General features: G+C 38.8%; 1 protein-coding gene across 1 annotated transcript; it reads left to right on the top strand.

Moving 5' to 3' along the window:
* The first annotated feature begins 431 nt into the window (after window positions 1-431).
* Window positions 432-20191, top strand: LOC122665345 (ATP synthase subunit O, mitochondrial-like). Its single transcript, XM_043861466.1, has 6 exons — window positions 432-596; window positions 729-779; window positions 3093-3336; window positions 7097-7209; window positions 15025-15111; window positions 19843-20191. The coding sequence occupies exons 1-6, from the start codon at window positions 486-488 to the stop codon at window positions 19969-19971; spliced, it is 735 nt and encodes a 244-aa protein (XP_043717401.1). The 5' UTR covers window positions 432-485; the 3' UTR covers window positions 19972-20191.
* The last annotated feature ends 5633 nt before the right edge of the window (window positions 20192-25824 follow it).

The raw sequence follows: 25824 nt of genomic DNA, 5'->3' as shown, positions 1-25824 counted from the left end.
CTAGGTTTTTTAATCTAAAGAAAAGTCTAATAGTCATTTGAGTATGAAATAGACCAATATTCAATCACATGATCAAGGCCCTAGCAAAAATCAGGGTCAATCAAGGCCAACCCCGGCCCAATCAGGGTCAATTAGGGCCGGGCTGCGCCCAGCAAGATTGGGCCTGAGCTGAGACATCTCAGCCCGACCTAGGGCAGGGTTGGGCTTGAGTTGAGTTAAGGGGACTTAGGATTGGGCTAGGGTTTTAAAAAACCGAGCCCAACCCAGGCTACCCAGCCCTCTTTCACCCCGTCATCTATACCCTTAGATGGGAAATTTGGAAAGCAAAGAGGATAAAATTGGAAAGAAAATGATGGATCATCCGACGACATTGGAGAGTATACTCCCAGGACATTGCTCAAGACTCTACGTGAGCCTAAACAATCTTTCTCCCATTCCTGATATCTCACTACGGTGGCATTTACTCTGAGAATCGAGGGTTAGTAATGGCGTTGGCCGGGCGTCTCAGAGCAAATCTTTCTCTCGTTCAGAACATTTTCAGAGCCGAATCCTTTTATGCCCAGAGGTCGGGCAGCCCTAGTTTAGCAACTAATGAGGTATAACGAAAATTTTTTTGTTCGTCGATTTTTTTTCATCCTCTTTTGCTCGCTCGTCGTGACGAACTAAATTTGATTGATTGGTCTGGCTAGATCGCAATGATCTAATTGTTGGCTCTGGTGTTATTACAGTTATTAAGGAATTATTCGACGGCATCAGGGTCAAAGGAAATTAAGATTAAGGTGAGCTAAATTTAATACCTGTGAAGACTCAGATGGTAAATGGATTAGCATTCGAGTTCTGACCATGCTGTTATATCTTTGTTTTGATATGCTTGCAAGTATTTTTCTCCTGCTCCGCTCTCCCTTTTTTTGTTTTTTTGGTGAAAAATCTCTTTTAGCATGTTAGACTTGTGACCTTGCGTGACATTTAAGCTACCGGCGTTTCCAATTATGTAAGCCCATTCTCTTTAATAAACGTTTGGTCTTTTGATGGTGTGCGATTGTTGATAGACCCAGAATATGACAAGTATAAGAACCATAGCAAGCGTGCATTTTCATTGAACTCATGAAATATAATTGCTTACCTCTCGATTCGGTAGTGTTGAGAGAGCATATCTCAACATCAATTTCTGGAATCTCCATCCCGTCTTTCTATAGGAAAAACCATCATCTAGGTGTATTTCAGCCCCTTTACCGTCCAGATCAGAAGCTTTATGCCAATTGTCAATTTTTTTTTATTTAATTTTGGATGTTACTGGACACACCGATTGGTCTTCTGCAGAAATTAGCTTTTTGGTGATTCTCAGGACCCTTTGATCATCTGCATAGACAAAATCAATAAAGAGAAAAAAGATCTTAAAAAGGAAAAAGGAACGGGGACAGCACTATCCCCTTTTAAACCAAGGAGGTCAGTGGTAACCCATTTATGTGGTTTTTAGATGAAGGATCATCCCTTATTGTAGTTTGGACATCTAGTTTGTGGTACTACTGGTTTGGTAATTTGAACAATGCTGGAGTGGTTATGCAGCAATTCTTCATTGCTTGCAAGGGCCTCTAGCTACTAGTGGGTTGAACAAGGCAGAGTAATGCAATTTTTTTTATTAGAAATATGAAATTGCTGAAACTCCAAGTTCGAGGAACATAGTAAATAGTAATTGAAGGTGATTTTTTTTTGGTGTTGTCACTTTAGAACAGGTAGTGAAACTGATTTTTAATGTCAATACTGCTGGGATTGTCAGTCAAGAATGGTTGGTTTAGCAAGCTCTGCTTATTTCTTAATTCATTTGGAATTGTTTTAAAAAGTTCCAGTTCCTAATGGTTATGCATCTAAGTTCCACATTTGAGAGGCAAGTTATCCTTTAATAACCAAACAACTTAAGGAGTGTGTTGTGGAAGTATTTTTGATGGACGTGCCTTTTTAAAAGTTCATTTTGTTTCTTTTAAGGCTTTAAAGCTCTCACTAGGTTAGGATTGGAGGTCATTTTGCTTACTTAAGGATCTAAATTCTTACTAGGCTGGAATTAGCTTATGGCTTATATGTGCTGTAGGATATCATCTTTTTTAGCATCCTTTCGGAAAAAGCAAGTGAAGAGGAAAATAAAAACCCAAAATGTTAAGTCTACAAGTAAGAATGTTTATCTTTTGGAAAATTTGCCATATGCTTGCATCATCAAGTAATTGAAACCCAATCCCACAACCCCCCTCCCAAAAAAATAAAAGGGGAGGGGATTTAAGGATTAAAAACGCTCACCAAAAAGGCCTATACTTAGAAAAGGAAATCCAATGCAATATTGGGACCTTGATAAGGTTGTCCATAGTCAACACATAGGTTTATAACTATTGACATTTATTTGCAGTTAGGTTTGCTCAAACAGAACCAGGTGATTGGTTCGCTGTGTGGATTTCTCATTGTGACACTTTCTCATTAATCAAACCCTTTATTTTTTCCCAATAGTTGATTTCTTTGAAGACCACTTAACAGTTGAACATTGATAGGAATAGGATTTAGGAGTATAGATCTATTCGATGCTTCATCATTCATTTCATTAAGGTTCTCTTGTTATCTTCTAAGATGACTTCAAAAACTACTCCTTCGATATTGAGATTTTTTCCTTTTATTTTTTTAAAGATAAGTAACAAATTTTAGTTGTCTGAAGAGCAAGACAATGCTGTTAAAAGCCCCCCCCCAAAGGGGCATATCAGTAAGATATTTACACATAAAGAAAGCAGAACATCAATAAGTATAACTTAACATTATTGGATATGTCCAGTCCTGTGTAAAGTTAATTCCTTTTAGCACCCTCTTTGGCCAGTTCATCTGCTAAGATGTACTCTATCTTTCTCTCCATTGGAAAGAGATATGCTCCTAGTATGAAGAAGTGATCTACATAGACTGCTCATTTGTGAATATCTAAATGGGATTTCGGTATCTCCTTGGTTATTGAGTTTCTTAGTTTCTGGCAAGATAGTTTTGTATCAATAGTCAGAACGTATTTGGTCTGTTAGTTTTTAATTTTGTTAATCTTTCCTCTCTGGTCCTTTCTAACATTTCAGGTGCCTCTTACATTATTTGGAGGAACGGGAAACTATGCCTCTGCTTTGTACCTCTCTGCTGTTAAAGCCAATGCATTGGACAAAGTTGAGACTGAAATTCTTGACCTTGTTGAGGCTACCAAAAAGAGTCCTTCATTTTCCCAGTTCATAAAGGATCTGTCAGTGCCTGGGGAGACCAGAGTGAAGGCTGTAAATGATATAAGTTCGGCAGCTAAATTCTCAGATGTTACCAAGAACTTTTTGGGTATGTTTACCTATTTTTGAAACTTAAATTTTATATAGAGAACTTACAAATCATTGGTGGGAAAAGAAGAGTGAACATGTCTTATCCTTTTTGTGTACTGATGGAGTCTATCTGATGAGATGTTCATATCGTGAAAAACGCTTCTCTAAGGAGAAACTACAGCATTTGCACATTTGACAACATTTCCTTTTTGTGAATTGATATTAGAGCAAAAATGCAAGCAAGCTCACTGGTTTTAGACTGGATCAGATATGACAAACAATGACTATCCTAGAATGGAATGGTGCATGTGTAATAATCCCTTAGATGCAGCAGTTTCTTCATGGCTTTGTGCTACTTTGTTGGAGAAGCTTGCATGTTGCACCCTGTTGCAGTGAGATAACTGGCCAAGAATTGAAGCCCTGTTCTCTCTGAAATGATCTAGGGTCTTTCGAGGAGAATTATTGGGGGCCATATATTACAGTATGTGATCTTTGGACATCCCTCTCCCCCAAACCCCCGAAAAAAAAGGCGAAAAAGAAAAATGATATCCTAAGACCCTTCCATAATTGTGCTCCCATAGAAATTTCCCTCACCAATGGACCTGAGAATGCATGCAATATAGTCCTCATAAATATTTAAGGCCGAAACTCGTGGACTTGAGGAGCATTAGTCAAAGTTTAAGATACAGCTCTACCTGGGTGTGCCCAGGGTTATGAAACGCAGAATTGGGGATGGAAGCGGTTAGAGCCCTAGAATCGGTCTGAAAAATCCCTAGAATAGGCAGATCTGAGGAATATTCCAATGATTCTGTTGTATTTATCGAGGAATTGACCGTATTTAATCGTCAAGAATCGGGATCATGTGATCAACAATTCCGATTTGAATTGGGCGATTCCTGATCCGATTCACCGATTCTTGAAACCTTGGGTCTGCCAAATTGCTGCAACTATCTGCCTGTTTTTGTCATATGTGAATTGAGTCAAAATTAAGGCTCAGTCTTCTTTAGTCTGACCTGCAATATAAATATAATACATGCCCCCCTCTTTCCCATTATATGATACCATATGCACTTTACTCGCTGTTGGAATTTTTTTTGGGTTGTAGAATGCATCCAATATGTATTCTTTCTAACCATGGAACAAGCTAGCTTTCTAAGAGGTTTTTTTCTGAAAGCAGTTTCTTCATGGCTGTATGCTACTTTGTTAGATTTTTCTTTTCTTCTTTTCCCCCCCCTTTGGATCCACCATTAGATAGATCTACTTAGTCATGCGACGTATTCGGAACAATAGAAGTCAGTGCCAGCATTTTCTCGGCAGCATACTTTTTTCTCCACTTTTCTTTCATGTTCAAGAATAAAACTTATATCTTCAAGTCTCAACTGAACTTGGTTGGATTAACTGGGTGGTTGAGGTTGGCTTCAGTGATGATGCTAGATCCTGCCCCCCCCCCCCCCCTCTTTATAATAGTGACATTTTTGACTCTGCATTTTAAACTTGTAGTCATTGTGCTTAATTATCTACTGACAGTTATTTGATTGGTTGGTTTGGCAACATATTTCATTCTTTGATGCATAGTTTGTTCATGTATCACCTATCTTGAACCTCATTCCTGGGTGGACACTTCTGAACCCTTTATTACCTGCCGTTGGAAAAGTGATGCTAAAAGTGGATGGGCTATTAGAGACTTTAGAAATAGGTGTGATGCAGCAGCACAATGGAAGAGGAGAAAGCGCTATCCATTCCTGGTCTTAGTTGGGCCAGTTAGATAGTAAAATCATGGGTCAATATTGGTGTCTTGTCTTTCTACTTTGATTTGCCATAGTCTGTCCTAGAGTCATTAGGAATATTATTTCAGTTTTCTCTTCTGTTTATGTGAGTTAATTGGGAGTCCTTGTTGTAGTAGGAGTTTTAGTCATGGCATCGTGTTTCAATTTTAGTTTTCCTTGTTGGTATTTGATTGCCAAGTTGTAATAGTAGTAGAAGGTCCAGTAGCAGTAAATAAATATGCATGCAAGGCTACAAGCACTATACGTATTATGAGCAATAGAATTCAGGTTTTCTGCAACTTGCTTCTGTTGATTCAAAGCTGTTGACTTGGATGGATTCTCGAAGGGATTTTGGTGGATTCCAAGCCCACAGCAGGTGGACTCCTGCACCACCCCTCTTCTCTTTTATCCTTCTTAGTTTCCCTTCTGATTTTTCAGTTCACAAATCAGTTTTGCCATCCTTTTTAGAACCTGGGGGAACTCAGTTTTTCTGACAACTTTCTGCATGCTTCAACTGAACATAACTTAGTAGTTTTCAGTTTTTCTTCAAATTGTGTTTGATTGCATTCCCTCTTAGTTCCTGTTCTTAATTGTTAATTATTTCAATCATATCTTTAGATCCGAACCTGCTCTGTTTCCTTGCTTTTCTCATAACAAGTACGGTAGCATCCCCTAGATGAGCTGGCTTTTCTTTGATACTTGGAGATCTGATAGAGTTTATCACAAAAGCTTCGACAGAAAAATATTGGTCAAGTCCTCACTTTTCTCCACTACTGTCCTATATTTGCTTCTATCAAATCCTTCTCTGCTATTGAGTTTTTGTCCTTTCTTTTACTTATTCCAGACTTTGTTATTTACCAGTTTCTGCTGTTCCCTTTTGGTGTAAATGTATCCCTTGAGATTCATTAGTTGAGTGTAAGGATACCAATCTGCATTCAAGTGGTCAGTGGAGTCACTTTTTCCAGATAATGTTAAATTGAAAATTTTGTCAGGTGTACTGCATTAAAAATCGAATTTAAGAAAATAATATTTATTGTTTTCTTTTCCAATTATTTTTTTGTTCATTGTGGGATTCAGACACCCTTTGTGGTTATAATCGTTCATGGTATTCATCTTTTGGTAAGTAAGGGATAGAATCTGTCACCATTATATGTTACTTGCAATAAGTTGAAGAAATCTGTTTGTACCCTTCTTTTTTTTTTAAATTTATTGGGGTGATGTGTCTGTTGGATATGCATATCATGGTTCAGTTCATTTTATAGATTTTTTTTTTTGGGGATTAATTCCCTCAAGCAGAATGGCATTATGCAATTGCTATATGCTCTGGTACTCTACGAATACCAATGCATTGTGCTTTGTCCATGGTTTTAGGTATCAGTTTGGTATCGACCCATACCGATCTGATACGGGTCACTGACATGGTAAGAAATCCCAAAAATACCCTTAGTCCAAAGTGTATGGTATCATCTTTGAGGGAAAAATTGACCGATACGCTGATACTGACCGATATTGGTCATGGTATCGGTTCCAATACTGAACCAAAAATGATGCCTAAAACCAGGGCTTCTCCCAACTGTATGCTGATGGGGCCATCACTTGGTTTGATTCTAAATGCTTCTACTGTGCCAAGTTTTGTATGAATGCTGAAAATTTACCCTTCTAAATGATATTGACTGTACATTCTATTATCATAGTACTCTATTCCACTTGCATATCCATATAAATTTTTTCCCCCTATATTTGACCCAGACACACTGCTATAAGAATTGGTTGATACAATTCATAACTCACCACCAAACAGAAATCTGAAACATTGAGTAGTTATCCCTGTGAATTAACACTCAATAGGTGCTTGTTATTGGTCTGTTACTGGTTTGCTTTTCAAATGTTATTTCAAATACTGTTAAGTGTTAACCTTTTATCTGAAGTTTTCTTATGCTTGATTCATCATGCTTCTAGACAACTCTTTTTATTATTATTCTTACATGCACATTCTGAATTTATTTACCTCAGCTATTCTGGCTGAGAATGGGAGACTAAGACATATTGATAGTATTGCAAAGAGATTTCTGGACTTGACCATGGCACATAAGAAAGAGGTGAAAGCTGTGGTGACAACTGTTATTGTAAGTCCTACTCCTTGATATTTGCACCTTGCATTGCAAATGGGCCCATATTTCATAATTTATCATTTTGCTACTTGTTAGTAGCTTATAAACTAGCATCTCTCTAGAATTTTGGAGGTTCGGTACCTTATACTTTGTTACAACCGTTTATCCTAAAAGCTCGAGCTGTTAATTAAGGGCCACAACAATGTATGTTAACACACAACCCCCCCCCCCCCCCCCGCGCACGTGTAACCCACACACACACACACGGCTCTGCATGTGACACGATTACGTGGCACCAAAGGGGCACAACGTGTAGAGGCACAACAACACATGGCACAAAACCCCTTGCACTTACTAGGGGTTGAACAGCCGACCTCCTTACTGTGATACCAAATTACAATCGTTTATCGTAAAAACTCGAGCTGTTAAGCAGAACCCACAACAATGTATATCTATGCACAACACACTTCTTTGGGGACAATTTCGATTACTGGAATATCAATGGTGTGTTTGCATCATTGCATGATTAAGTTACTGTGGATGGCATTTGTTAGTGATGCATTTGAAGTGGATGTCAAAAGTTCTCTTTTTCTCTTGCATGCTTTTATTTTGGGAAGCCAGTTAAAATATATCATTACATGCTGATCTTTGATCTTGGTTATTTACCGTTGGTGATTGTTTCCTGACAATTTGTGCTCCCTTAGGGTTATAGGTGGAATTATAACTAAGAGGTGTGGAGGTGTGCTTATGTCTTTTATTTGTTTTGATGTATCCAAGGTTATTTCCATTTGGGTTACAGTGATTTTAAAAGGTTGATTCCTTCAGATCAGTCATCTCCTCACCTATCTGCTGGCCCGAGCTCCCATTTTGTGTTGGAGTTTTGACATTGTCCATGATTCTTGGGATGTGAAGTTCTCTATTCCTTGGAGTTAGTGTTGTGGCATGGCCTTGAATATACTATGCCTTTTGCCTACCCAAAAGCCAAAAGAGGGGATGGGGAGGAAGGAATCTTTGACCTGGCAACCTGGCATTGGATGTAATCTCTCATGAGAGTGTTTTTCCCCCCCTTTTGGCATTTGTAATGTGGTTTGCTGGCCAGCAAATCATGGGTTTTTTAATTTGAGCCAGCAGATTCTGTAGTGGTAGGTTATGTTTCTATGGAAATCGAGTCTTTTAAGTTTTATTTGAAATGGGACAGCTCAAGTCAACTAACGAAACCTTATCTGAACTAATTGAGGTCTGCTACTCGAGACCTGATCCACCATTCCACCCTATTTATGGCCATCAAGATAGCAAATTTTCTGGACCCATGCTTAGAGTGTGGGGTTGATGGTTTTAAATGCCCACTGCCAAATACACCCACATTCCCAGATGTGGGCTTAGGGCTGGCAGTGTCAAGGCACTGGCAAGAGTAAATATGTAATGAGATGATGTTTAGATATTAGAAAGTCACAGATCCGTCACTTATGATCATATTTCACAAGTGACTATCAATTCCTGTATGCTGTGTCAATAATGTCAATGGTCCCATAAGGGCATAACTAGGGACAGGCACAATCCCTTTGATTACTCCTCTTCCTAATGCCTTATTTTGCCCCTTTTAAAACCATAATATTCTTTTTTTAGCTCGATCTTCAAAAACCTACAACCACAACCCCGCTTCTTATTCCTTAATTTTGCTAAACTATTTTCCTTTTAAAGTTATCAATATCCTGTAGTGGTCAACTTATATTAGGTTTCTGTTTTTCTTTGTTAAGATCACCATTGAGTTTTGTGCTCTACATCTTCTTCTCATATCCCATCGGGGAACTTTTTCCATTTAATTCAAATTGGTACTATGTGTTTGTGCTAAAATTTAGAAGACCTTTACTGTTGCACAGCTAATGTCAGGCTGTCAACTAACTTTATTTTCTAAATTACTGATTTTATTCGTAAGGTAGGGAAAAAGAAGCTACAAATTCATAGTACATTCTTTACCAATATATATATATAGTAAATTAAAAAGTCCAGTGGCCACAAAACCAAGGAATATAGTACATAATAGGGTAAGGCCCAGACCCCACATGCATATGCTGTCTGACAACCTGGGCCTAATGAGATGCAGCTAATAAAGGATACATTCCCAGTTGAACTAATAAACTGCTCCTAATGAGATGCAGCTATTTCCACTGGCCTCTATAGTTAGAAAGACAGCCATCTGATAATCAGCACTGCACTTTCTTCAGTAATCAGATAATACAATCCTTGGGATGACAAAAATCCTCAAACCCCCAGCAATCGTTTTCACCTGAGCGGTGAATGGTGATAAACAAATTCCAATTGTGAGAGTGTACACCATCATTATGTTGCCTTCATGGCCCATAATGGTACTCGTTTAGAGAGGTTTTTCTTTGTCCTTTAATTTAACTAGTAATTGTGTTTATAATTAACAATTGAATTGATAGTGGCAGAAAATGGCTAGATGTACGTACCACCCTCCAAGAGGGAAAAAGTTCAAGGAGATAACCTTACGTGTGAGAGGCACTGGCCAATACAGTCAATTAAATGGATCTCCTAAAGGAAAGGAAGCCTGGAAGGCAAGTGGGTTTTGGGGGTGCAACTGATGGTATGTTATATCATGGGAAACTGTGTTTCAGATTCACTGGGACAACCTGAGTGTGGGCATGCCTGAAAAGGGGCAGTGTCTGCTCGGTGCACATCTTTAAAACTCTCTGTAGAGACATGGGTGTCTTAAGAAATTCACAGCTTTGTGGTAATCCTAGCATCAGGGTGCTTGAGTTGCCTGGTGCTAGAGGGCAAAACTGTAATCATATGTCCCGAGGTAATTCAATCCCAAAACATAATCTAGAACAAACCTCCCTTTCTTGGCCGATTCATCAGGATCTTCATTAGCACATCTCGGCTTCCATTGGAAAGAGAGTGGTTTATCCAGGAAGGAAGGTGACACAAGTCTAATAATGTGAGTGAAGCCATGGACCCTCCTTTAAGTTCCTTATCCATTAGAATCTGCAATCCACTTCAATCTTCAACGCAACCATTTCAGCACTCATTGATTCTCTTGCTGTCTACAATCAGACTGTAAAAGGATTCCAGCCTAATGCAGTTCAGGGTTCTGGAAAGAATCTTGAACCAAGAAAAACAATTAGAACCAGGATCTGTGTGAGAAATCGATAGGATCAGATCAAAACAGGGACAGTTTCAATAGAAGATAAATGAAGTTTCATACCTTTTAACCTAGCGTCCAGACCAGGCTGAGATTCTGGTAGAGTGGGAAGGATAATTTGATCTATCAATAGGTGGTATGAGAGTTTTCAAATTCAGATAAGATCTGATAGATGATTTCCAGGCTGCTTAAGGTTCAAGCTAAAAGAAAGAAACTGAAAAATAGAGCAGAGATTGACGATCAGATCTACGTAATCGATTAAATATGATTCAAATAGGAGTCCAGAATACTAGATCTAAAATTTGGAATCTAGAAATAACTAGAATTTTGAACAACCATAGTTGTCAAGGCACCTTGGCCGACTTGGGCGCCTTGGACACACCTTGGTCGCCTAAAATTTGGACACTCTCCAACTCCTTGGGTTGCTGAGACGCCGTGACAACTATGACAACAACTCAGCTTTATCCCAACTAAATGCGGCCAGCTACATGGATCCTTACCCTCCAATCAGCCCTGTTCGAGGTCATACTTGACACAAGGCCTAAGCTATGCATGTCTTTCCCCACCACTTCTAGACAATCTCTGAAAAATAGAGCAGAGATTGTCTGCCCCTGGCTCTTTTAGCTCCTTCAATCTGAATCAAATCACTCTCCCGTAGTGGAGCATCCAGCCTCCGTTGAACATGGCCATGCCACTTCAAATGACTTTCCTGTAGCTTATCATGTATCGGAGCTACTGCCAGATCAGCTCTAATATTGATGTGATTAATTGAAAGGAAGAGAGAGAATAGAATTGAATTAAGAGGAAAGGGAGGATGATAAGTAGCAGGAATCAAGTATAGGTAGTACCTGATTATAGTATGCCAGAACTAGAAGAAGTAATACAGCAGAAAAGCAAGCGGTTAGGAGAGGAGCCTTCACCCACTTATGCACAGCATAGCAGCACCAAAACTCTTAAAATGAACTCGGATTTACTCAAAATATGTCATATGATGGGAGGGCATTATGTATGGATATAAGCTTTTGATTTTCCTAAACTGTCTCATATAAGAAGTATTCACTCGTACACACTAATTAACTTAATAGAACTCCTAGAAAGCTATTTAAGCATCTTATTCTAATTCAAACTCCTTTAAATTAACAAACTAAGACTTTCCATATTCTTGTACACTTAAACCCCCTCATTAATGGGCTTATAAATTAGGCTTGTTGCAACAAATGACCCATAAACAAGTAGTCCAAGGCCCATAGAACCCATCCAGGGTCCTAAACAAGATCTTCCTATGCCCAATCGGGCAGCATCACAACCACTCTTACCATAGTAGACCCTAATGACACGCCCTATTAATGTAGCTCTAGATAGGTAAAGGTCCTACTAGAGGCCAATTATCCAGGATCTAATGACAAAGGACCAAAGGGGCTGCTGGTTCAGCAGTTCCAATAGAGCAGAATAGGAGTTTTAGGTCAAATTCTAGGGTTAAGATGAAGGGGATGTGAGATTGTGATAAACAGTAAAGCTGGGCAGGTGTTTAGGATGATATTGAAGTAGGTTTAACTAGGTTTAAATGAAAACTAGAATTCCAAAAAATTTAGAGTTAGGGTTTCGGGTTTTGGAAATAGGAAAGTAGGTGAAACTAGGGTTTAGGGTGGGAATTTTGGGATGCACTTTGGATTGAGTGTAGGGGACAGTGGGTACGAGGTTCGAACCAATTTTGGGCTGGTTTTGATGGTTAGATTAGACTGTGGAAATTTTAGGGTTTGTGTAGCTTTCATGGAAAAGAGGGAATTAGGGTTTGAATGACAATTTGGGGTAGCAGACTGGGATTGAGTGGAGGGGATGCTAAGGGGAAACTATGGTCCAAATCTGATGAAATTCTGATTAGGGGTTAAGGCTGGACAGGGTTAAGGGTGATCAGGTTTTATGAAATTCAAACAAAAACAAAGGGGAATTGATCGGAGGGGGGGGGGGGGGAGTAGAGAATTAGAAACAGAATTGAGTCTCAAACTTACAGTAGAATCCACTGGCAGCAAGCTTGGACAGCAGAGAAGGATAGAACCACCTTCAATCTTAGGGATCCTCCTGGCCATCATGGCGCAAGGAGTCGTAGGAGATCCACCTACCCTGTCCACCTTGATAGAACCACAAGGATGAACACTCTCAAGGAACAGCAGCAGCAACAAAGGCAGCAAAAATAATTTCTTTTTTTAATTCATAAAACTGTGGGGGAGCCTCCCACGATTTAATATTTATAATAAAAGGCTAATAGCCAAATCCTAATACAATTAAACACTTCCTTCACTTAAATCGTGGAAGGGTAGGAATTTACAACTTAAAACCAACTAAAATACTTAAAACTAAGAAGATTCTTAAATAACCAATAGGATATAAGACCCTATTATTAGCCAATAGGAACATTTCACTTAAATTGGACCAGTGGTTCAACCGGTTCAATTTAAAACACTAAAACATGAAAAATAAACTAAGTATTGGGCTAATCCCGTATGCAACCTAAGTACCCCTAGTTTAGGCCCATTAAAGTGGCCTATTACATAGAAAACCCTTGGGATCGAAGACCCAACATATATATATCCCAACCTTGGACTTATTTCTAAAGAAATAAGCCCATTTCGATGATGAATCTGCATCACCTATGGGGAGTGCTAGCTGCACACACTAGTGTGGGTATGCTCCTGCTGTGATTGTCCCACACTGCGGGTCCCATTGTATGGAGGTAATCACAGTGGAAGCATGCTGTGTGTCCGTGCAATTAACATTGTCCACCCCCATTCTTGATGTCTAGTTTTACCTAATGAGCATCCATTTACCATTTAATTCAGTTTAGCAAAGCTTTATGGAGGGACTGCGATAATGGAACAAACATTTCCACATTCTCTTGGAGAGATCAGAGGTCCCCACTTTAATATTAACCCAATTTTTACTTTCTGCTTTGACCGCTATGCTGCAAAAAGAGCCGTATCTAATTCAATTTCCAGTCCCAACTAGTAAACTAGAAGAGACATGCAAGCCAGAATCTCCGGAACACTGATAAAACTAGAGAAGTTATAGTTGAAAGAGAAAATAATATGGCTTCAAAACAGAAAAATTAGAATAGTTGGAAACTTCAGTTGATTGTTCAGAATGGGTAGTACTATCTTCTGCAGGAAAATTCAGGAAGCTGACATCAAATAAGGGCTGCAGAATTTTCTTAGTGTATAGTTAAACAGAGCAGTGGTGCTGGAACTTGAATACTAAAAGAGGTGTAATTCAGATTTTCAGAACAGTATCAAGAGAGTATATAAAGAGAAACCAGTATTATCAAATTTGGTGTAATTCTGATCAGCTACCCGAGAGATATGACAAATAAAAAGATGAAGATTTTATTAAGAACAAACTATGATACAATGACAACAGACTAGGGCTCTCTAAACAGCTAAGGTAGCCCTCCCTGGAGCAGGAAAAGAAAAAGAAAAAAGTGATCTACAATGGATTATTAGCCCACAAATAATTTGTCCCTGTTAATCCCTTGGCCACTTGGTCAGCCAGAGGAGTTTGCTGATCTCTGTCTCCAAGACAAGGATAATTTTACTTGAGCAAGTAAAGGACACTTGTTGTCTTCCTTAATGCCTTGTTGGCCACAGCCCTAAGCTCAGCAGATGTAGAGTCAGAGCATCTAATAGGCCCAGAAAAAATCAGCAATACATGATCTGCATTCCTAACAAAACCTTCAATCTCAGCTGGACCAGGATTTCCCTAAGAGCTTCGATCTACATTCATTTTGGGAAATTGGGTGGGGGTGGGGAGGGTTGGTGGACAGCAGGGCTCAAGGATGCAGATGAGGCCACCTCAAACGAATGCCTCAAGAGAGTCCGGCTTAAAGAGTGGCTTCTATTACTCATAAAATTGTGGGGGTCTGGCCATAGGCTTACACATATTTATAACTTTGGGTCTTACAGACTTAAACTCTAATTTGGGTTGTGACTAAAACCAATTCCAAAACTAAGATTAGCTAGACAAACCTGTTGGCATGCTAGAATGGAACGCCTATACCAACTAGGACTCCATAAAATTTATCATAAACCAAAGTGGTAAAATACTTAATTCCAGCAGTTTCTAGGCCACTAACTAATATCAGAATTCAATCTAACTCCTAACTAACCCATGCCAGACTGACTTAATGACTCCAATTTGTACTAGGAAAAACCATATGCAGGAAAATGCTAGAACAATACTGCATCAATGTCCAGGGATTCTACTCTGCCCTCCCCGTCCCCCCTTTCTGCTCCCCCACTGGGAAAGCTGGGACTGGAAATGTGCAAGTTCTTGGAGAACCTACCCCGATGTTCTGATTTGGTTACCTTTTTTATTAGGTCTCATCTAAATACTGAGTTCAATTTTCCTGACCATTTATGATCTCATGGAGGTTGACACTTGTGCCCCCCCCTCCCCAACACACACACACACACAAAACTGATGTACATTTCTTACCTAGCCACCTAACTTGACTCCACCGTGCACTGTAATGCATGAACCTGCTCGTCTTCTACAGTTTTTTATTTTTATGAAGCCATTAGTCAGAATTTGATTTTTTTCCCACTTTGGTTTTGATGCTAAATACATGAATCATTTCTTAGATATCTATATTTTAATTTTTCCTTTCAATTTTGCAGCCCCTTCCTCCAGAGGAGGAGAAAGAACTGAAGGAGACACTGCAGGATATTATTGGACAGGGAAAGACAGTTAAGCTTGAGCAGAAGGTATGTGCTTAGTTTCATGTTGTAGGTCTAGCTTTATAATGTTCTCCCTCTGGACAATTGTTTTTCTTAGTTAATATTAAATATAAGAACTGAGGGAGGGGAGGAGGAGTTTTATTTTCTTAACAAGACGTTCTTTTCAGGGTATAAGGGATTAAAAATCAAACAGTGGCTAGCAAGCTGCTTTAATATATTACAGATGCAAGTTGGAAAGGGTTGGTTCTGTTGGGCTTAACAACCCTATAATTTAACCTGGACGAGATCCTCAACCTCCCTATCCAACCTAATGTAAATTTCTATAACCCTAATTCAATGTGATTAACCTGATTTCCTATAATGCGTTTGGTTTAGAAGACAAAACATGGTAAAACATTTTTAAATATCTACAGAAAGTACTTGTAAAAATGCCTCACCTACCAAATAGAGAAAGAAAGGAAAAACTACTTTTCTATGAACAAATCCATTCCATACAAGGATGAAGAGATGACCTCATTTGTGGAGTGTCATTTGTTTTTCGGAATATTTATGGATTTCTTTCACAGTCCATTTTGTTTTCCTTCCAAGTCAGTTGCAGGCTTTTGAGATGACTGCCACTTCTTGCTAATACGTGGCATAGTTAGTTAGAACCTGTATAATACACTGTTCCTCTATTATGCCGTTTTCCATATGTGGCTGAAAGATACGGTAAAATATGTGTATGCTACTAGTAGCTGTATAAAATGGCAAACATATTAAACATTGCTAAAAATATGGCATATTTAAAACCCAGTTAAAAACCCCCATTTTTTTATGCCCCAAAGCCCTTTCAGCTTGACCTAGAAGTTGAGGACAAAGCTCCCCAATGTTTTGCAACTCAGAAGCTCCCATGGCAATATTTCCTTCATTTTCTCTTTCTCCCCATGCCTGGGTTCTGCGGTGCACTTGTGAAGCCCGCAAACCCCGCTGCTCTCTGCCTTTACCTTCTCTACCCCTCTTTTCTGTCCATATTAAAATTTAAAATCCACAAAAGATGACCACTTCTCTCTCCTCTCTCATCCTTTATTTGAAAGAGACATGTATGATGTATGTATCCCTGTTCTGGAGTAAAAAGAAAAAGTTGAAAAAGTTGTAATGCTATGTATTATATATATATGCATATTTTTATAAATATATGTTTTTTATTTAACTGTATAGCAGTATTTTTCAAATCCAAGCATTTAAAACCTGTATATTCCGTTTTCATTTTTTTTGCTATTTATAAAACGTTTGACCAAATTTTGACTGCTACATTAAAATTTAAGAACGCATGTTTAAATTTTGGGACCACATGGATGCGTTATTGTAGGGTTTTGGCTAAGATGAAACAATTATTATTGGAGGTGACCTGAACGGCCATGTTTGGAGCGATTGTAGAGGCTATGAAGGTATCCATGGAGGCTTCGGGGTTGGGGAGAGGAATGAGGAGGGGACCTCAATCCTAGACTTTGCAGTAACTTATGACCTTTCTGTTGTGAACACTTTCTTTGAAAAAACAGTGGAGCACTTAGTTACCTACAAAAGGGGGATTCATATCAGTTAAATCGATTTCTTCCTAACTAGAAGGGCAGACAAAATGTTGTGTAAGGATTGTAAGGTTAAACCTGGGGAGAGTCTAACCACCCAACATAGACTGGTGGTCTTGGATATGTGCCTCAGTGCACAAAAGCGTAGGAGGGGGGAATCTATGGACCCTAAGATAAGATGGTGGAGACTAAAAGGGGAGTCCCTTGGCACATTTACTGAAATATGGTCAAACAAGGAAAGTGGGACCTTGAGGGAGACATCAATGTGATGTGGAACGAGATGATGACTTTTATTAAGAGGGTTGCCAAAGAAATTCTAGGGGAAGCAAAGGGTAGGCGTTAGGGCCCTAGAGAGACTTGGTGGTGGGATGAGGTCCAAACAACCATTAGGACCAAGAAAGAGAGGGTTAAGACGTGGCAACAGACTAAAGAAACAGAAGATAAGAGAGGTATAATGAGGCCAGAAACGAGGCGAACAAGATGGTAGGGATGGCTAGGTCGAGAATATATGGAGCTGTATATTAATCTAACTACAAAGGAAGGGGAAAAAGCTATTTATAAAATAACTAAAATGAAAGAATGGAAGAGTAGAGATTTCGACCAAGTGAGATGTGTTATGGGGGAGGATGGGAGAGTGTTGGTAAGGGATGAGGAGATGTGATGAGTATATCTGTGAACTCCTAAATGGAGATAGTTTGAATATGACCGAACTGGTTAATTGCATTAGTCATCAAGACACCACACATCTTAGATATGTACGAAAGGTTAGTGTGCTGGAAGTTAAAGAAGCCTTAAGAAAGATGAAAGTAGGCAAGACACCAGGCCCGGATGAGATCCCAATAGAAGTGTGGAAGGCCCTAGGAGTATGTGGGGTATATTTGTTGACCAAGTTATTTAACAAGATTATGATCACAAGGGAAATGCCAGATGATTGGAGAAGCATTGTAGTTCCGGTCAACAAAAATACGGGCGATGTCTAGAGGTGCAATAAATATAGAAGCATAAATCTAATTAGTCATACTATGAAACTTTGTGAGAAGACTATTGAAGCCCGTCTGCGAAGAGAGATTGATATTCAGGTAGATCCATGACAGAAGTTTAATCTACCTACTGAGGAGGCTCATGGAAAGATGTAGAGCTTGCAAGAAGGATCTCCATATGGTCTTTATTGACCGGAAGAAAGCCTATGTTAAGAGTCCCTAGAGATTTAATCCGATCTGTTCTTGCAAAGAGAGGGGTGTTGTAAGTATTTAGAGGTAATTAAAGATATGTACGAGGGTGTGGTGACTAGTGTGAGATTTGTGGGAGTCTAGGTCAAGAAATTCCCAATTGCATTTGGGTTACATAAAGGATCAGCCCTAAGCCCTTATATATTTGCGTTTATCATGGATGAATTAACCAAGAACATCCAAGACGAGGTACCGTGGTGTATGCTCTTCGCTGATGATATCATTATGGTGGATGAGACAAAAGTAGAGATTAACGCTTAGTTAGAAATGTGGAGATCGACCTTGGAAACAAGAGGCTTTAAGATTAGTAGATCAAAGACGGATTATGTAACTTTAGTCACACTATGATGGATGATGACATGTTGAAAATGGAGGGGGAGAGAGAGATACCGCCAAGTAACTATTTCAGATATCTGGGGTCTATCATGCACAAAGAAGGTGACATAGATGATGATGTTTCACAAAGAATAAAAGTGGGATGGATGAAGTGGAGAGGTGCGACCGGAGTATTATGTGACCGACACATTCCTTTAAAGCTTAAAGGAAAGTTCTACAGGATTGTTATCTGACTTGCTATGATGTATGGCACAGAATGTTGGGCAGTTAAGAAGTGGCATATAGCGAAGCTGTGTGTTGCAGAGATAAGGATGTTAATATGGATGTGTAACAAAACTAGGAAGGATAATAAAGTGAGGAACGGACGTATTAGAGCTGATGTGGGAGTTGCCCCAATCAATGACAAGCTTCGAGAATATCGTCTGAGGTGGTTTGGCCATGTGCAACGGAGGCTTGGGGATGCCCTAGTAAGGAGGAGTGATTTGATTCCGATTGAATGAGCTAAAATATCTAGGGGCAGGCCTAAAATGAGCGTAGGTGAGGTTGTGAAGAATTACATGCATAGTTTGGGTCTTGTGCCAAGTATGACAGATAGAGCCTATTGGAGGGCAAGGATCCATGTTGTCGACACCATGTTGCTGAGATTTTCCTGATTTCCTGGGCTATCCTCTTTCCTCTTATTTTCAGGTTTCATTTTCCATTTCTTACTTTTCTTATCTCATTACTTTGTTTTGAAAGGTTCCATGTAGCCGATCCCATTTAGTTGGGATAAGGCTGAGTTGTTGTTGTTGTTCCGATCACAATCTTTGTGTGTCATAACCATTTTAGCTATGGTCTGTTGGACCCAACTGCTGCACTACTAGGTTCCAACATGTCAAGTTCTTAAAAGGAAAAATGATGGGGTTTCATTTCGGTTTGCTCCTTGATCGTGTATAAATTGCTTTTAACATATTTGTTATCATTCAGTTAAAATTTGATGACTGAGATTGCAATCAGAGATGGTGTAGATTGGGTGATATCAACCTGACAGAAGTCTTTTGTTTTTTTTAAATGATGAATACCTACCGAGCCTTATTTAGATCAGATTGTTTCCTTTGCTTGAGATCAATTGATGCTGTAAATAAAATGCAGCCCTACTTTGGCTCAAGTAGGTCGGCCCCGTCGGTTCGAGTTAGATCCAACCTAATTGTTCCTAGCTATCCTAGAATGATCTTCCTATGCATTCTATTACCCACTCTCTCGTTCTGTTTGTTCCATGTGTTGCACTTTCAATTTTCAATATTAGATATGTGAGCAATATTTATTATTTTGTGCTTTAACTCATTAAAATGATCCTCATATTCTTTTTCAATTTTCCTTGGGTGGTGTATTCTTTGTGGAGACCTTCCACTGGGGCCCCAATGAAACCATTGATTGAAATAAAAGGGCATCAGGACATAATAGTGTGATTCCAATCTGATGGTTTTGTTGCACATCACTGTGATGTTGCCCTTCATGTTGTTTTTTACACAAAAACTAAAAACCATTTCTTACATTCTTTCACCTTGAATTCCCATTTTACACTGGTGGTGTTTTCTATTTTCCTGGCATGTAATGGAAGTGAATTTAATTCTTGTTTAATTTGCCAGATTAATCCTAGCATTCTTGGTGGACTGGTGGTAGAATTTGATCAAAAGGTTTTGGACATGTCGATAAAGACTAGGGCAATGCAGATGGAGCGGTTCCTTAGGGAACCAATCAACTTTGATAGCCTTTAAAGATGCCTCAACCTATGCTTGATGAACTTGCTACAAATGCCTTTTCTTCAGTTGCTTCTGCAGTCCTCGTTTTGGCAGAAGAGGAATTTAAATTTCCATTTTTTGTAAGGTCCAGTTGTTTTCCCCTGCTTTTCTGGAGGCAGTGACCTTTCTATCCTGAAAATAAAAGCAAAGGGGTTACTTTCTGCTATTTCAGTTTGGTATTTTTGTTGGTTTTGTATTTTGAATCATATAATTTGTTTGAGAGGAATACATTTTGGCCTTCAAATCCAATCTGAAAATGGAACCCTGAATGAGACTGGATAAAGACCCATCCTCTAATGAGTCAAAAGAAGTCTTTATTGGACGGCTGTGAGGTATTGCATGTATTCCGAACCCAGTTTATCAAAACCGAACCACACATTAAACCACTTAGGTGACTGGTTCTAGATTCTTTGGTTTAGCATTAGTATTCAGCAAAAACTGAGGTTCTATCAGGAAAACCAGAACCATTTAGGTTTGCTGTTGCTCCAATTTTGTTGAACGAGCTGTGTTGTTATTAATTGGGTTTTAGTTCTTGTCAGGGGGATTGGGAGGCTTTGTTTTGAGTATAATTTTCCGTAGTGGCTGTTAGGAGGCTTTGTTTTGAGTATTATTTTCAGTTGGTGGCTGATGTTCGATTCACCAGCTTTCAGTAATATATGACATGAATGAAAGGGTCGGTGACTGTTTTTCGGTTTCATATGGAATTCTGTGAGAGAACTATCTTGTCTAGATTAGAAAAAAGACTAGTTTTCCTTTAGGTTCGATCTCTCGCAGACAACTCTAACGGGCAGGTATATGTGTATATAGCTAGGCCTTCCCCCCCCATTAAATTGTGGTAAGTCACTTCTATGAGAATACACTCAATTATTTTTAGGTTAGAAAAGATAAAAAAGATTAGCCTTTCAGCCTTTAGAGACAAAGACTCAACTCAATTAGACAAGAAAAGATTAGCCTTCTGCCTGTAGAGATAAGACTTCCTTCTTTTCTAGCAGCCCTTCGCTTAAAGAGCAGTCTAGTCAGTCGAGTTAGGCAATAGAGCAGTAGTCTGTTAATTCAGAGAGAGAGAGAGAGAGAGAGAGAGAGAACCGTGCTTAAGCTGGGATTTACACTCAAAAAAAAAAAAAAACCGTCTTGGATGGCCTCTCTAAAACCTTCCAGCCTAAGCATGCAATACTGGACCTTTATCAGCTGCTGTAACTGGAGCGCTGCTGCGCCGCATGATGCGTGCATCAGCAGATAAAAATCCCGTGGGCTCATAAGATATTCGGAAGAAAGGGACTCTGCCGTGGTCACTATTCTCGTTGGAGCTGCTGCAATTGTAACCGAAACAGGTCCAAATGTGCAGGCGTGCTCTGTCTGGTTCTCTTCTGGGTTCGCTGGCCTCAGAAATAGGTCAATAAGAATGGCCGTTGATAACTGGGATTGGTATGGAAGGACTGCAATTTCACCATTTGTGGGTTGGTGATCAGTTTGGGTCACTATCAATCCAGGAAATTGGGACGGCCGAGTTACCAGGTTTTGATGAAGATGAGTCGAGTTGAAAAACCTGGTTTATCAAAAGCTATGGTTTAAAGTTTAAACAGCTATTGATGAAAGATATGCTTTAGGGCCCCATTTGTTTGACGGGGAGGATGGAGTAGGAATGTTGTGGGACTAAATCCTCAGCGTAGTGGGTTGGGGAACATGGGTGGGAGTTATACTTTTTCCATGAACAATGGCCAAAGTCCTTTATTATTTGTGGGATTTTGGATAGCACAAGGGTGAGGTTTTCAAATGCCACATTAGTAGACAAAGCATTTAATGTTGTTTCCCAAGCTTTTGTAAATTTACTACCCCAAGTTATACAAACAATGTTGGGGGTGGAATTTTGAAGTGCAACATCAGCACATTTCCACCCCACCTAAGTCCCCGTCAAATAGACGGTGTCTTAGTGTTTACCCAACAATAAAGACATGCTTTAGTTGTTTACCCAAAAAAATGGAAAAAAGTTTCATGCACAATCGTGTACAAGAAGAATCTTTTACACTGGTTTTTAGTAACCGTCAGATTAAAATGTTTTAATCTGAACTGTCCAAAAATAAAGTAATGATAGATACTTCTCCTATACTACGGTTACCTTTCAGTTACTTTTTCAAATACGTAAAAGATTTTTGTGTTTATCTACATGATTAAAAAAAAAAAATCTCTCCAACTCCCTTTTTCAAATACGCTTCCCTCTTCCTTTTGTTTCGCTCTTTGCAACTCCCTCATACGCTCTTCTATCTCTTCCGCTTTTCTACATTTACAAATCCTAAGTTTTCTTTGCAATTCAATTAAGCCTCTGGAAAGGGAGCTTTCGGATCAAGAGCTCTGTACTCTTCTGGTACTTCCTGATTTCTCTAAGCGCCACTGTTCCTGGCCTGAACCTGTGGGGTTTCTTCACTCCACCGGTTGCCGGAGCAGATTTCCAAGCGGTTTTGGTTGCAAGCTGCTTCCTCGGAACCTTGCCACCAGTGGACTTCCTCGCTGTTTGCTAATCTGAGATTCCAAAGCAGTGCTGTTTCGGCTTTGCAGGAGGCAGCGAGGTGGATTGTTTGAGGACACGAATCTCTGTGCTATTCATTCTAAGAGAGTCACCATTATGCCTAAGGAGGGCTTAATCTGATATCACCGTCACTGTCCAAAACAAAAATTTCAGTTTCGAAGTACCTTTTTTTTTTCATTTTAATTTATCTTGTATCAAATCTGGGATTTGTCCATGATGAAGAAATCTATTGCGTCTAATCAATGAAATTGATCATCCTTTTGTTCGATATTTTTTGTCGATCTCTCTGATTAAATTGGTAAGTCAATCACAACCAATTCTAATTTAAATCGGCCAATTCCTAAATCCAATTCCCGGTTCTTGAAACTGTGTTCCCAATTCTATGATTCACACCACAACCTAAGGACTCGAAGAAGTCCGTGTTCTAATCCCCGGCTTTCAGAAATTCAAAGTTGAGAAGAGGTGAGGATAGGCAAAATTCCATCACACATGAAACCCATACTGTCTTGCCAGAGGTAAGAGGGATTGGGCGGAGCCGCGAGTTGCAGAAGAGGTGATGAGAACGTATTTAAAAAAGAGAGTTGTAGAGAACAAAACAAAAGGAAGTTGTTTCGTTTTTGTTTTTTTAATCATTTAGATAAATACAAAAATCTTTTACATGTATTTGAAAAAGTAACTGAAAGGTAACCGTATCTACCATTACTTTATCCTTGGATGATTCAGCTTTGAAACACTTTAATCTGACAGTTACTAAAAACCAGTGTAAAAGATTCCTCTAATACACGATTGTGCAAGAAAACTAAGTCCCAAAAAAATAAAGACAAGCTTTAGTTATGAGCAACAGATATACAAACTCATCACACATTGTTGGCATAAAATTTGGTTATAAATACACATTGCCCAAAACATTCTCCATACACCTTTTTTTCAGCTTTCCTTTCTCAATCTAAATGTTTGCGGCGAGAATATGAGAGTGAATTATGATGATAAATTATTAAATGCAAATCCTAAGATATTGGAGAAAACTAATTTGGTAAGTGTATATTTAGTATACATTTTTAATATATATATATATATTTTTATAGTTTTATAAAAATATTAATTTTTAATTCTATTACATTTGATACATACAAGGAATGTAGGTTATATTTCAATTGTAAGAACTATGAAGTATTTGGTTGTTAAGAGATAATTATTTATTTATTTTTTCATATTTGGATTTAATTGTAAATTTCATTGCAGTAGTTGTACAAGAACTTCCTTCAATTGATGTCCATAGATTTCAGAACCTTGGCAGTAATACTAGAACTTCCGGATGAGATCCAAGAGAATTTGCTAGTGTCCCAACAAAACTGTGTCCAAGCCTTGTTGTTTCCTTCTGGGCAAGCATAATTATTACTATTTTGGAATTATCAGTGTATTAATCAATTCTGTTGGGGATATTGTCAATGTCACACTTACTACTCTTAAGAAAGACATGAAGATGAACTTCCCTAGTAAGAAGAGAAAAATTGATAATTCAATCCCTCCAAGGCCAATTTTACTGTATAACATGTGGAGGTAATTCCCTTAATTTAATATAGTTATTTATTTATTTATAGAGGGTATTTTGTGTATACCCTTTTGCAAATTGCTTTGGAACTGCCCTTGTTGGCAGTAATGAAACAAGGACAAGAATAGAATAACCCATGCATTAATGTTCACATTCTTTAATCATTTGTAGTTTCTGGGTGGTTCTTATAATTTATTTATATATGTAACGTATGTCCATAGGTATGAGCAAGCCAAGCCAAGCCAAGCGGGCTCTACTGAATATATTGGATCAGCAAGGGGTGGCAGCCTATGCTTCGGTCTGCACTGAAAAGGAAGGCAGAGCGGGCTCCAAACCAGATTCATTATGAGCCCCAATTGCCAATCCAAAGTAGCAAAATGAGATTTACCCACCTCCATATGAATTTGGAGAAAACAAATTTTCTAACGGACCAACCAAGACTCTTTAGGTTGCTACATTTATTTGTGCCATGTGAAAGGATGATGTAGTAATTTTGACCAAACGTTAACAAAAAAAAAAAAAAGATTAGATTATGACCCTCCCTTGACCTCACAATAGCAGGAGCCTCATGCACTGGGTACATTTTTTTATTTATTTTTATGAAACAACTAAATTGATACGGATGGAAGAGAAGCGATTCAGTATTCATATCCCCATTATAGCATTGGTTGTTGATGCAAAGGTAGTTGCAACAACCAATGTCTAGAATGGATTTCCATTTAGTCAAGCCAATAAAGGTACTGTTTTTCACTACCAAGCAAGCACCATGTAGCAACAATTTCCTTTAGCTGCATAATGCCTTTCCAGAGGCCTCTGATTATAGAAGCCAAACACAAACTGAGGTCTTAGATTCCTAATGACCTAGCACTCCATACTTATTCTCTTTAAAATTTGTGCTAGATTTTCCTTTTCTATACTGAATATGCTCAACCATTAATGACAAAGGATATCTGTTTAGGACTGGAAGAAAAGATCATAATACATCCAGAGTTTTGGATATGCAAACATCTCTTCCTAGGAAATTAATGATGCTTCCTTCCTTCCTTCCACCCTTGCCTTAGAAAATATATTGCTTTAGAAGCTGGAATGGCAAAGAGAGATACTAAATAGGTAGTTAAACTTTGGGGAGTGGATTTCATGAGTGTAACTATCATCTGCTAGAGGAAGGCTTCATGTATCAAATTGTAATTTACTTTGAACAAGCTCGTGAGATCTGCATTTATAGCACAATAAAGTGTAGTCTACAACTGGATCTTTGAAACAGATTATTGTCACAGACTCACAGATTGCTCATGCACCTGCTCAAAGTTTCTCTGACCAATCAAAACAAGAAAAGTGAAAGAGGATCACTTTGTTGTTTTCTTCATTTGCTTATGAAATACCCAGGGGAATGACATTCACTTGTAAGTTTTAACAGAGGTTGTTACGGTGCATTTTCAATCCAATTCCTCCACCATAACCTGAAACCCAGCTGACAGAGGAGATAGGGAAAGGAATTTCCAGCTTACATGGTTATACGCCTTCTCTAGCATCCAATTTGAACAACTATACTTCCCTTCCTTGTTCAGCCAAGACTATATAGCCTAATTCAAAATTAAAACTCCACCAAGAATCTTTCTTCAGTGCAGGCAACTGTTCCAATGTGTTACAATGTGTACAACTTCTCCGAAATTTCTATCAAGGTTCTTCGGCAGGATTTCAAGGTGGGCCGGGTCACCCATTTAACCCAACCCACTTCCATCGATCCCTAGGC

Source organism: Telopea speciosissima, chromosome 6 (genome assembly GCF_018873765.1).
Source record: "Telopea speciosissima isolate NSW1024214 ecotype Mountain lineage chromosome 6, Tspe_v1, whole genome shotgun sequence".
In the NCBI taxonomy this organism is placed as follows: Eukaryota; Viridiplantae; Streptophyta; class Magnoliopsida; order Proteales; family Proteaceae; genus Telopea; species Telopea speciosissima.
The sequence above is the reverse complement of the archived record's forward strand: the minus strand, read 5'-3'. Positions and strand labels throughout refer to the sequence as shown.